This window comes from Xiphophorus hellerii, chromosome 8, assembly GCF_003331165.1.
Source record: "Xiphophorus hellerii strain 12219 chromosome 8, Xiphophorus_hellerii-4.1, whole genome shotgun sequence".
Classification (NCBI taxonomy): domain Eukaryota; kingdom Metazoa; phylum Chordata; class Actinopteri; order Cyprinodontiformes; family Poeciliidae; genus Xiphophorus; species Xiphophorus hellerii.
This window is the reverse complement of record NC_045679.1, coordinates 8,453,420-8,467,806: the sequence shown is the minus strand read 5'-3', so window position 1 is coordinate 8,467,806 and position 14,387 is coordinate 8,453,420. Positions and strand designations below refer to the sequence as shown.

The following is a 14,387-nucleotide window of genomic DNA, read 5'->3' as shown; positions in this document are numbered from 1 at the left end:
TAACTGAACGACGGCACAAAGCGATAGCTTTTAAGCTGTGCAGCAAAACACTTTAAAAGCATCTAATTCAGTGCCTTCAATGCTGACAGTTTAATTTGTCTTATTATCACTCAGAGCAGTTAAGCTGCAGCTCACAATTGTAGAAATTGCCTCAGTTTCCAAAGCCATGCTGTGTTGCGGAAGAATTCTTCATTACATGCGATTGTTTTAATCAACAGGGTTTGGCAAAGTATTTAAGTGCCTGGAAATGTTCAAGTTTTCTTTTTTTTTTAAATGTTTTTCTTTATTTTACATGATAAACCAACAAGAAGTTGTGAATAATTGTAAACTACAATTCTTTAAAAGTCTAAAAAGGGATTTATTTTTTGTAATACCCCTTTTACTCTGAGACTCCTCAATAAATCCTATGCCTAATTAGTAAACAAGATCCACTTGTGTGTTTTCTAATCTCTAAATCCAGCTGTCCTGTGAATGTCTCAGATGGTCAGGAGAACTTTAAAGCAGCTTGAGGCTATAAAACAATATCTACACGCTTTGAACATTTGGCGAAGCAAAACCATCAACAAACACGGTGAAAAAGGTGATAAAATCGTCCAAAAATGTAAGAAGATCAAGATAATAATTTGGCAGCAAATAACAGTTGTATTTTTATAATTTCTACTAATGCAAACAAAATGCATGTCCTATTCACAGAAAGTGAGACCTAGAATGTGAAATATTGCATTCTCCTGCCCTCAGTTTAATATAGACATCAATTAAAAACCTGCCACATCATCCTGCAGCAGCGCCGCCTGTTTCTCCGGCTCCCTCTGACTCTTTATCACAGCGTTTCAAACCGTTGTCAGATTCAGGCCCATCTTTCTCCCGCTCTCCCCAATGCTCATTTCTTCTGTCTTAGATTTCTCATTCCTCACCTCTGTAATTTGGTCTGCCTTTCCAGCCTTCTCTCTCATATTTTTCTGTTTTCATTTCATGCTTTGCTCCCATACAATCTGAAAGCGAGGAAAAAATACCACTTATATGTAGTCAACCAGAAGTTTACATAAGTAACAGATGCATTGCGACACACTCCCATTTTTTCTCACTAGCTGAAGTTAAATCAGACAAAACTTCTCTTGTTTTGTGAGTCAGAATTACCAAAATTATTTCTATTTGTTAAATGCCACAATAATGAAAGAGAGAATGTCAGATTTATGTATTATTGTCTTCAAAATCAGAAGTTTAATCAACATAAATACAATAATTTCTTCTGATACTTAAAATAAAAGCCACTTATTAACATATCAGGTAGAAAAGATGAAGAAATGTACATATATGTATACATCTTCAACATAAAAGAAAGAAAAAGGGCGTTAACGAGTAAATTAAATTGAGAGAGGGCGAAATTTGCTGAGAGGTGATTGGTAAGATTCAATATTAAGGAATTATTTACTTTAAACAAGCTTATATATCTTTCTGAAAATTTACTTTTAAGTTAGTTTGTTTCATTTCAAGTGTACTAAGATAGCTGCTCTAAAAACTAGACCAAATTACTTTGAAGTATTTATGTTTTTGCAGTGATAAAGTTCCTGTTTAACTATTTAATACAGACCATAATGGCTCAGATTTCAGTCTTATCTTGGTTAATAGAGAAATATCCTTCCAAATTCAGGCTTTTGTAAACATTTAGACCTTCCTACAAGCAAAACTAAAGTATGTTTGAACAATAGGGTAACTTTAACTGTCCAACTGTGTTTCTTATTATTTCTGTCTTGTGTTGTCTGTTAATTATATGTGTTGCTGGGAGAACGCTAGTAGATTTATGTCTAAACTCTCTAAAGTCTTTCTAAAAATAAAAATAAAAACTCTCATAATTCTGCCAAACGAGGATGTCTTGGGGGGGTGGGAGGACATCCTACATTAAATCCGAATTTTAAGTAGTATATGCTAGTTTTTTAGGAGTTACTGTCATTTTACCTTCTTCTTTTTCTGCTGCACCATTAAAATCTGAGTTATATCTTTAGCCCCGTTTTGTTTTGAAGGACTGGGCTAAGGAGGAGTTCAGCGGCGGCTGCCCCGTCAATGTCATGGCACCCGGTCTGCTAACGTTTTACCAGCCGAGCCTGAGGAAGCCCTGTGGCAGGTAATCACCCCGCTGATGACAAACATAATCACACCTCTGCTTCTCCAACTCTTCCAAATGTCTCGTCTTCTTTTCCACTCTCACTTGGACAAACCATGGAGAAGAAGAAGAAGAAAATCCTAAATCTTCCAAGTAATTCTTTGGAGTTTATTATTTAATGAGATTTGCTCGTTGGTTGCTGACTGGTTGAGAGATAGTCGGTGTATTTCCTGGTTGTTTATTCTATTCTTATACCACAGAAACCATTTCAGTGCCTCCTCAACATCAAACACACGAGACATGAAGAGTGCCTTGAATTATAGCATGCTTGTCCAGATCAAAAAAAAAAAAAGGTCATCAGGAGGTTTATTCCTTGAAGAAAATAATCCATTTCTAATGGCCTGTTCAAGGATGCACAGGACTGAGTAAACGAGAGCGACTGGAAGGTAGGGGGATTCGGGTAATGCATTTCTATAATGACATCCAGTCTACGGGGAGCAGGGGAAGCTCGTTGCGTAACGTGACTGAAACGGCAGCGAGGGGAAGGCGGCCCCTCATTGGCATTCTGTCCCTGCGTGACAAATGAATCCCCAGAGATGTGCTACGACCTTGACCGCGTCCAGCACAAGGAAGATACCTCATTTAATTGCTGGAGAAATGACGATATTAGCCTGTAGATGTGCGGTTTGATTTGAGGTCCTTTGTATCTCATTAGGGGCTACATTACGCTTTCTGTAATAAGCCTAATAGACTCGGATGGTTTGTCGGACTGCTCGGCTCTGTGAGATGTTTACAAAGAATGAAAGCCCCATAGTAATTCTCCTAATCCTTGATTCGCAGTGACCCTGAGTTTAGACCTGCAGTAATGATGTTTCTTATTTCTGCTTTTTTTAAAAGATAAATCTGCATTCACCAAGGTTTACAAATTCACTTCACTGTTTCTTAGAAAATGCTATCTACTTAACAACACGAACAACTGGAACAAACATTTAGTTTTACACTTACTGATTGAGAAACGTTCACACCAAACGCGTTTCGCGCGTCATTAACGGATCCGATGCTTCAAGTTGGATGCGTGTGCACTTTGAATGCAGATGCTTGACATTTTGCTTTAAACCTAGAATTTTGCGCATCTGGTTTACATTCAAAGTCTATGTAGAGGCGAGTCGAGCGCGGCTCAGACATGTTAAAATCGCTCTAGCCGTTGTTTTCCGTTGCTGGCCCGTTTGTCGAACGCTTGAAATGGCGCCTAATGGTGTGAACGCACAATTAGACCAACATTTAGCTTTATACTTTAATGTCGGAGCAAGACCTAGAGAAACTCCTGTTAGTTTATAAATTGTGCAACCCCGAAAAAGAATTAAATATGGAGAACCAATATTTAGCTTTTTGTCTTTTGGTTTTGTTGTTTTGTTTGTATTTCGTTTTAATTCATGTAAAGCACTTTGAACTGCCTTGTTGCTGAAAATGTGCTACATAAATAAAATTGCCTTAACCTTCTTCAAGTTTAGCAACACTATCCTAAATATTAAGGTATATTTGGTGTTTGAACTTATAAAATAGGAGTTATTAATGTTTTTTTCAAGTAATTTTAGTTATTTGGGGGTGGCTCTGGTTAGGGAACTGAAAGTTTTTTAGTTCTGCTTCCAAAAAAATATGGGGAACCACAGTTAATTGATGATTTAATAATTGAAGCGAATACTCTTTTATATAAACCCCGGTTGGTTTGGATCTCTCAGGATAAATCACATTCAAAGTCTTTTTTTCTGCATGTTTTTCTTTGAGTTAAAAATTTGTCTGATAAAATCAGGTGCAGCTTGTAAACGGCTGTATGAATTATTATCATGGATATGACATTTATAACATACATGTGGACATTACACCCATTATTTTTTTACATGCATTTGTTTATATCATGATATTTCATCTGTTTTAACTTCCCACAACCTCTTACAGAACATTTCCAGTTATCTCTGCTTAATATCAAAACACTCTCTGCAGACTAAGATATTGTACCCGAGCTTAGAATAAATGTCCTCACAATATCCTTCCTTTACAAGGTTACAGCACTGTGCTTCGAATACCAAGAACAAGAGCTCTGCTGGGCTACAAAATATGGGCAGGCCTTTACAGTGCATCAAAAATGTAAGAGTCGAGGTCTCCCAAGTGAACTGCAAGCAAAATGAAATGCACTGAGCCAAGAGCTAAACAAAACTTATACATGGAACGGGCAACAGCTGCTAAGTGTTGCACAAATCTTTTACAGCTTCTGGAATGAAAATTATTCAGTTTCTTGTACAATTTTCATGAAACACTTTCAGCACATTCTCTTCATGCCAACACGTTTGCTCCAAAACAAATGTAAAAGCAATTAAACGGAGTGCGGTAATGATTTGTTTCCAGGCATGTGGAGAAGCAAAAAATGGTGAAACAGTTTGTAAGAAAGTTCAATGCAGTGGAATTTACTGAGGCAAATTTTTACCAAGTAAGTGGAAATGTCCAAATTTAATCATGAATTTACAGAATTAAATTATCTGAAAAAGCAACAATCGTAGAAAATCCCGCTGCCAGTTTTTGACCTTAACTCTAATTGTACTTGGATTATGCCACTGGAGAGTAACGCGAAGTGCACCTGTTTTGAAGTGGCCTAGTCAAATTCAGGGCTTATCTGTAATATATTTTTCCACAACACTGTGATCATAACACGGATATGAAATGCAATATAAACCAAATGACTAGCACATCATCATTTAGTCCAAAAGTCACACATTTTCTCTTTAGCACTGAAGGAATTGTACTTAAGGACACTAATTAATCTGGCACTGTGAATTAAGTAATGTCCAGTTTATCTGCACAATTTAACATTCTGGGCTCTAATGATTGAATAAAGCCAATTATAACCTTTCGGTCAGACAACTTCCTTAACATTACAGCAAAAATCAAGAGTCAAAAACTGCAGTTTTATTTAAGGGGATCCAATGTTGGCCTAAATATGCTGTAATTTTCCTATTAATTAAAAGAATTGCTGCTTGTGATGCACCAAAACTCATAAGTACTTCAAAAATGTGTATCTTATCTTTTCTTTCTCACCTATGGAGGTCGCCATTTTTAAACCTGCTGGGTTTTTCATCTGAAATAAATATGTATCAAAGTCTATTGATACAACTAGTCATATATTCAGACTAAATACAGAATTATTCAATTTATTTTCCACCGCTGTGTGATGGACAATGTATATAATTCCGTCCTTGGGGGACATCAGGTGACCTGTGGAAGACTTTAACAAGCAGCACGCTTGCAAACAAAGCTGCTTAACATTTCTCCCAAAGTTCCAGGTGTTCTGTTGATGAAGCCTCTTGTTGAGCCTATTAGGAAATAAAAATGCTTACAAAAACATCCTCACTGCAACTTACTGACCATTTGTTTACACGGTCACGCTCCGTTTTTATTCATCTTGATCCTGTTTTATACTCCTGTAGCGTTTCTCTTACATCCAGCTGCACCGCCACAAACGAGATGGCAAAGCTGTTTGCAGCAGAGACCGCAAACTCCCTGTTCAGAAAATATAAATTAATCATAAAAAATGTTGGCCAGACGTTGTGGGGGATGGCTTTCGGACTACAGGTTAGTTTTGTGGTCTGGTGTCGGTCTGCACTCATGAGAATTAATTTGTCCCTTGCCTTACCTCTTTCTTTTAAATAATAAATCAAATGAGTGTCCTCTTTTTTATTCTGGCTACAGAGACGATGCGTAAGCAAGAATAAAAGGCGTCCTCTTGAGTATTTGCAGCAAAAATATTCAGATTATACACAAACACACATTGCCTAGCTGCTGTAGAGTTAGCTGCAACCGTTGCTCACATGGGAAGCTAACTTGTGCTCTGAGTTAGACCAATCAAGTGTGGCGAGAGCCGGATTGGCTCAGACAGCTAGTTTTGGGAAATGAGGTATAATACGCCACAGAATGCATACAAATGATGTGCATATGATGAAAACAGTCATCTGTGAGAGAACCAACAGAGGCGCGGCTGCCAGCGTGCTGATGGAGGCAGCATGTTCCTGCTGCAGGGCATGTGAACCCCTCACCATCAGGGGGATAGATTTTCCTTTTCATCGTTTGCTGTGTTTTTGCAGGTGGAAGAAAATATTTGCACTGCGGTTATTAAGTCATCACGGCTACATTTCGACTCGGGCGCTTTCTGTTAAGCACTTTAACAGGCTTTGACTGACTGGAGCCGACCTCAAAGGGAAATCAGTCGAGGCAAAACCATCATAATAAGAATTGATTTCTGCTCTAAAAACATGGAAACACTTTTGATTATATACCATCAGAGCAGAAAGTTCTGCAAAGTTCCAGTCAGTCTTCAGCTTTATTCATTTTCACTTTATTAACTCCAAGTTATGCACAGAAAAGGGCAACTTCTCACCGTTTTGCTTTAACAACATACACTGACATGAACAATCTCAAAGGTCCTACAGTACTTTAATTTCTTCCTGCTGCCAGAAAATGTCCTTATTCTTTTAATAATAACGATAGACTTGATTTTACTTGTGCTTTTAGTTACAGAAACAAAGAACTTTGCTAAAGAAAAATCATGAAATGATTCATAAAGATGGTAATCAAAGAGGATTTGAGGAAGGACAAAGACCTCAGCGTGTGTACTAACTAACCTAAACAACTGAAAGGGAAATGAATGAATAGAGATTTTTATTAAAAAAGGCATTCATCACCATTCAAAAGTGCTTATTGCCTTTGAAATGTAGATTTTGTGTCTTTAAAACCACACACTTCAATATATTCATTGGGATTTTATGTAATAATAGACAGAAAGTAGTGGAGAATTGTAAATGGACAGAGAAGGATACATGGGTGGTAATGTGTATTTTTTCATCATAATCAAGAAACTGTTGCTATAAAAATTCTGTATATACCAAACATAACTCAAAAGAAATTTGAGTTTGTGATTTGACATCTTGAAATTGGCCTCTGTCGCTTTAAGAAGCTTCTGCTCTTTCCGAGACTCGGTATGTCTTCACAACACGTCTCTATTATGCCGTTTACAAACATTTTTATTAGCTGTGGCCTGAGAAGTAGCTCCACCAGGTTTGGTGGAGCTACTCCCTCTAACTGCTGCTGCCGCTAGTCTGGGGGGGCTGAGTGGGAAATTAAAAAATGTGGTTTCACCAAATGTTCAAATGGTCATTGGTCATTCAGAAATGTTTTTCCAACCACATTTCTTCCTAATAGATTATCTGTCAATGTTTTCAGTAATGTGTTGGTCAGTTCTTAACCCAATTATACTAGTTTGAACATTTTCCTTAGAAGTTTTCTCTGCTTTATGCCAATAATTTTAGCCTTCTTAACATCTTTTCCACGACCACAGGATATCGTTCCTCATGATTGTTTAAGAAAGGAGAAGCTTCTCATTGCATGAGTGACTCCTGAATTTAAAGGGAATAAAATAAACAAAGCAACATTTTCATTTATTTTGCTGGACTTTCTATGTCAGCAGTTTAAATAGAAAATGAGATTTTCTCAAGTTACTACTTCCAACCTAAACATATATTAAAATAAGACAATGTCAGGTTTTTACTCCAAGTATCTGCTGTTGCATGAACTGGCTTTTTAGCAATAATTTGTCTAACTTCTGGGGGAGTAAATCAACATTTCAAGTTGCTAATGGTCCATCTGAACGCAGCGGTTTCTGTCACCAACTAATTGGTTGCAAGTATGTATTGTTTCAGCTATTTGGCATGACAACAATTTAAACCAGGAAAAGATGATTCACAGATTTTACTCAGACAATAGAGGATGTACTCTTTGAAAAAATGAGGAAAAGTAAGAATAAATACTTGCTGTTCACCCTTCTTTGTGTAACCTTGACTTGAAAAAAGTTCAGAGGAAGAACCTTTTTGCCCAGAGGGCAGAAGGAAGGAAATGGGATGGTAAAGGTGAAGCATATTGTCTTATAGGTGGCACATTAATTAAAATGAAAAGAGCCAGATTTATCTGCAGTAACAGAGCAGCAGAGGACGAATGAAGTGGATAATAACTGATTTGGTGGGTTTTGCTTATAGCATCTCCAGCTGGGCATTTCATGGGAATTATTTTCCAGACTCACGCACAGTTGGTGTGTGTGTGCGTGTGTGTGTTACATGCTGCTGTATGTTTTATATTGCATGTGATTGCATGGTAGAGGTGGGTGGATCAATTAGAAATATCAAAAATATCAACACCACATCAGTATTGGATTGATTCTAGTGTAGTAAAATTTATGCTTTTTCTTTTGAATTACTTCATTTTTCTATTGTAATTTGTCAGATCTACCCCAGAAAAGGTTTTGTTTTGCTCTTCAGTAGTAATTTTTTGCTTTTAAAAAGAAAATGCCTAAAGATTTGATTTGCTTCTCTGTTGTATTTGTTTATCATGTCACTATGTTATTAAATAATTTTGTAGAAGCCTATAAAGTCTGTCGTTATTCTGTTTGACAAAAAAAATTCAGAGGAAAAACCACAAAAACACCCAAAGGTCAGAAATTTTATGCTATATCAGAAATAAATAATAAAAGACATTGCATCAATATCAGTATCAATAATAATGGCCCTACATTTACTTTATTGGATCAATACCAAAATATGCAGCATTGCACATCTGTTTCATGGTTATGCACCGACATCTTGCAAATCTTTTCTATAAGACTCTGTTTCACATTTCACTTTTCTCCATGTATATTATTGGGAATTTATGCCACTAACTCAAAGTAGTTTTATCTTATACGCTTCCTCCATATTTACCTCAATCCATCTTTCCATCAAAGCTGACCAGCTTCCTTTTCCTGTCCAAGTTCTGGCCACCGCCGTGCTTTACCATAGGAGTGTCACTTTCAGGGTGTTGTACAGTGTTAGTTTTCCTTGACATATTTTGTGGCACAAAGTCAAAACTTCCTATTTTGGTTTGTCTAATCTGACCAGAACAAACTGCTTAATAAATTTCTTCTTCTTCTTTCTCCTGTCATTTTCTCTTTCTGAATAATGAATGTTGTAAATTGGCTTCCTGTTGTCAGCAGCTCTCGGATCTACTCCAGCATCGACACCAAACCCGAGCAGGGCCACGTAGAACGAGCAGCAACATATTCTGCTTTCCTGCACTGAACAAGCTTCTCCTAATTAGTTGAGCATGTTGAACACAAAACTAATGAAGAGCAAAGTTAGTGACCGTATTAGGCAGGAAATGTTCTCAGTTGTTCTAGTTCTGTGTCACCATCTTTGAATGTTTCTGTCTGAGCTGTGTTTCTGCAAAGTAGGTTAATTTGAGGTTCACATCTGGCATTAGGTGTAAACGTGTGGGCGTGTGTGGATGTGTGTGTAGGGGTGTGTGTGTGTGATTTTCTGTGGAATTGACCTGTAAAAGACAGATGGTAATTAGTCTGAGCCTTTTTTAAAGAAAGCTACATTAATCTGGCCTCGCCTTCTTCTACTGATCCGCAAACTAAACGACCATTTATTTGCCGTGACTTGAGCACAAACTGTGAAGTTATCTTACCAAATGATTGTGGTTAAAAATAATTATGAGTAAGTGGCTTAAAAGCAGGTCACGTCAACAGATATTGTTTTTATTTTATTGAAAGTGATGTAACTGCGAATGAATCCAGCTTATATAAATGGGTAAAGAACTTTTATATTGTGTTGCCACAGCAACTTGAACCCATTTTTATTTTATTGTGCTTTTAAATGACATATAACCCTAAAATTATGCTAACAACACATGTAGTGAACAACAAATTTTATTTGTATTTGTTTGATATTGGGAATTTGTAAATAACTCAAAAGGCCCTCGACTAGTTCATGGTTTTGTCACATTTACAAAACATGAATGCTTCTCAATAGTTAAGAAACTAATACTTTCATTTCAGGTTGGATATATTTAGATGCGTTATTGTGGGGGAAATTTCAAATTAGAGCATTGTGAGTGTTTAATGGGTTAAGTGTTTCTCAGAATGAAAAAGTTTGAGAAACACTGGATTATGGAATATTCTAACAAAAGCCATGAGCTTGAAAATATGATCATATTTGCTAAAGTAATTATAATTTATTGAGATCTGCCTGTAATTGTGATTCTAAACGTGCTGATTTGAATGTAAAAGCAAAGACAACATGCTTTGTGACGATTTAAAGGCGTTTTTGGTTTTACAGGATCCACTGGGCCGGCACTGAGACCGCCACCCGATGGTGCGGCTACATGAGCGGTGCCGTGCAGGCGGGGCAGCGGGCCGCTCTGGAGGTTCTGGCTGAAGTCAGCCATGTTGTCCTGACAGCGGAGGAGCAGGAATCTCTGATCCAGGGTCAAACTCTCCACTGTCCCCCGAAGCCAACCGCGCTGTCTGCGCTCCTCAGGAGGCTCACTAGGAAGTCCGTGTTGATACCGGCGCTGACGATAAGTGCTGCTCTGCTGCTGGTTCGGAAGCAAGACGTTCTGACGAAGATCAAAACTTACATAGGTACTTTCTAAACTATGAAGCGATACTGTAACAACATCTTTAGGAGAAACGTCCATTGAATTTGTTTGTGTTTGTGAAGTTAAGCTCCATGAAATGACTTGGTGTTGCTAAAACTTCTCAAATCCAATCTGAAGGATAAATTCTTATATTAACAGAAGAAAAAAAAAGAATTTATTTTGAATTAATACTTCAAATAAATGCATATTTAAGCGTAGAGCATATCTAAAACATTTAGATATAAAAATAAAATGCAGCTTCTGAAGCTAAGATAGCTAGCCACAATGCTACTTCACATGCTGAGGAGTGGCGTTTGCGAACCAGCCAATCCAGGTTCACTTTCCTTGGTGCTGATTGGCCGGAAGAGCGTAGATAAGGAAAACCATATATATTAGTTTCTTTAGTAGAACCAAGACGGTTTTCACTGTGTGTATTAATGCATATTCAGGTGTGTTTTAGAGTTTAAATGATCAAAATAGGGATTGCTGAGCATTTTAAAAAGGGATTTAAAAGAGGCGGCTGCAAAATATGATTTAAAAAACACACCGACTTTCTGCCACTTCTGAGTTTATGGACTTTTAATTAGCTTTGTCAACTTACTATTTTCATTTGTTTATTTGCTTCACACCAGTTAATTTTAGTGGTTGCTTTTCTTAGACTGTTCATCTTTTCTCTTATGTTATTTTACCAGATTTGATTAGATTTTTGCTGTTAATTACTTCAGTGCCACCAAGATTGACTTTAAACCATCCACCCACTAATTCAATAAGAAGAAAATAATCAAAACTGCTATAATTAAAACAGCATAAAAGTTTAAAAGTTTCCAGAAGCTGAATGGAAAGAGATTTAATAGATTTTTTTAACTTTTTGTGCCCAACTTTAGTCTAATGTAGAAAAGGAGGAGACGAACATTAAATTTAAATTTTCCAGACTTTCTTGCAGAGGAGTAGAAAATCGAAGGCACAGCAAATAGGATTTTAATTTAATGTAAATACATAAACGTTTTTGTAACCTTTCAAATAAAATACCCATGTTTATTAAATACAAAATAAACAGTAACTGCTCATATGAGCATAAACATTAGCAGAACTCTAAGAATCTATGTTTCCAATCTCTGAAATCTATTTCTTTAAATACAAAAAAACAATCTACGCCAGTAGTACAACCGCATATTAGGGTAGTATTAATTCATAATATTACTCAAGTAAAAGAAAAAAGTAACACTACTGCTATAAAAAATGTTACTCAAGTAAATGTAACTAGTACTCTGCCTGAATAGACAACAAAATGTAGCTTATTCGGTGACACTTTATTTGAAGGGGTGTGTCATAATGACACTTTCAATGCAATGTTGCACTAAAAGATGCATTAAAAGTCCATTAAATGTGTAAACTTTGAATTATTTGGTCAATAATTACACTTTTAATGCAAAGTTCTATTAAAATGTGCATAGAAAGCAAATTAGAAGTGTCAACTTTGCATTAAAAGTGTCCTTATTTACTTTTGCGGGGCAATAAAAAAAATAATAATAAAAAAATGTTTCCAAAAGGTTTCAGACTTCCTCCAAAATCCTCCAATCCAATCCAATTATCAATGATAATCCCATAAACCAATCACTTCACCCTTAATTAGCTTAGAGGTGACATTGTCTTGACATTTGAAGCTTATAATTCACTTTCATTGAGTAAACACAGATACTCACTCACTGATATCCAATTCAGTTGATGCAGCCATTATGAATAATTAAAGTTAATTAAAGCGTAATTCAAAACCTCAACTTTGTGCCAACACTGACGAAAGCAAACTGATCAACTCTGGTTGATTCCAGAGATTTAAAATAGGTTAATTACACTTTTTAGCATGATATTGGTTATAAAATAACTTAGGGATGTCCTAATTCATCCCTTCTCCAATAAACCAGGACAAGATGAATGATTTGTTCCTGCCTTAAAATCTGAATTACATGCTAATGAGGGGATTCAGCCGTTTTATTCTCATGAATTTAGAGAAGGGATTCATGTAAACTTTGCAGTAAATTAGCTGTAAATCATTGGGGGGTTTTTTAACTCTTTTCTGCACAATTTCTACTCAAAATAAAATGATTGCAATGTTTTTGAATCTTTCTTTGTTTTCATGCAAAAATTGCAGAAAAAGTTGAGATTATCTCCTTCTAGTTTGGTTTGAAACCACCTCAGATTGCTCGTGTTTAAACAGGTTTGCGGAGAGACGACAGAGCCCAACACGGCTCCACAGATTGCCATAAAAACTGCATGAGCGGCTTGGAGCGCAGCCACTGGCCCATTTGTGCGGCTTCAAAACACCAGCAGATATTTGAATGAGTGTAAGATGGATTAACTCGTCACGCAGTAATAACATCTCCGGCTAAGTGATTTAATCAATATTACTAGATTGCACAGTCGATTGAAAGGATTTTTGTCAGCCCGCATGTCTCCTCTAGAGAGCAACTCAAAAGCTCACTAATCACCATGAATCCAGCAGCACCATGGATCGCTATTTGTCTGTTTTCGCAGGTTTGAGCTAAATTAAGAGCCTCTGCAAGCCATGCTGAAGGATGGAAATCATCTCAAAAGTTGTTTGCACGGTTTGAAGATGTAAAACAATGGAAACAAAATACACCCACCTCTTTTTTTTGACTTGACCCTGAAATAAAAAAGGTCAGACTTTTCCCCTCGTCCCAACACCCAGCTTACTTAGAAACTTCAAGATAACAGTTGTGTTCTTAAATGTGACTTTATCAATCAAGTCAAATCAGTTTTAATGTGTATAGTACACCAGCATGAAGAAATGCTCAATATTATTTAGTTTTAAGAAGTACTAATCGAGTGCAGAGACAGTTACTTATTGAAATTTTAACAGTTTCTTATTGGCAGAGGCGGTCCTAACCTGTTTGGAGCCCTGGGCGAGCCACCTTTCTGTATGAAATTAGACTATTAAGCTGACATAATGTAAATTACTGTCTGGATTTTAATGCTTTAGCATATAAACAAACATTAACAAAATAATCTGCAATCCTTAACTTAAATAATTACCTTCAGAACATGCGTTCCAAAATACTTTTCCTTAACACTTATTTCGTCACAATTAGTTATCACACTGAATAAAACACACAACATAGCTTCACAAACTTCTGCTGGTGTGGGGGAAACCAATCTGTTCCACAGTTCAGCCTGCCTGCATGCCTTCCAGACAATACTCTGGGCAACTCTGACCCACCTCTCCTGTCAGACACTGAGAAGGGCAAACCCACGGGTGTGCACCAGAGAGCGCAGCGTGAAACAGACTCAGAGTCATAATGTGATTTATAAACTTCCTCTAATGTCCTTTAACAATGTAGCTACATTTTCAGGGAGCATTTCTGAGTGCTTGGTTGACCTCTGACCTGAGTTGACATCTGCGGGAGGGAGATGGGCAACCTTCTCCCTCCCACCCATATCCGAAACCGCCACTGCTTATTCGGTGGTTTTGTCATTTCATTTTGCCACAACCGTTTGAGAACATTTGCAATCTTAATGTGGCCCAAAATGAAGAATCCAGGATGTTGGAAACTTCCCCTCTCACCTGGTATGTTTCCCAAAATGCAGTGCACTTCTGCTTTCAGCTGCGAAGGGATACAATTTTACAAAATGGTAAGAACGCAAATTGTAAGGTAAAATTACAGCTTACCTGATGAATATGAGCCTTTCCTGAAAACCTGAAGGCCAATTTCAACATTCATCACGTGAAAAGTAGTAATGAAGCAGCTTTTAGATGTATTCACCCCAAGATTAAGAT

The 14,387-nt window shown here is 37.0% G+C and overlaps 1 protein-coding gene across 1 annotated transcript in view; it reads left to right on the top strand.

Moving 5' to 3' along the window:
* LOC116724916 (probable flavin-containing monoamine oxidase A) overlaps window positions 1-12,707 on the top strand; it is a 75,031-nt gene extending 62,324 nt beyond the window's left edge. The window contains exons 11-12 of the mRNA XM_032570708.1: window positions 2,022-2,122; window positions 10,294-12,707. Of these exons, the coding sequence (XP_032426599.1) occupies window positions 2,022-2,122; window positions 10,294-10,609 (417 nt within the window). The 3' untranslated portion in view covers window positions 10,610-12,707. The remainder of the gene's footprint in view (window positions 1-2,021; window positions 2,123-10,293) is intronic.
* The last annotated feature ends 1,680 nt before the right edge of the window (window positions 12,708-14,387 follow it).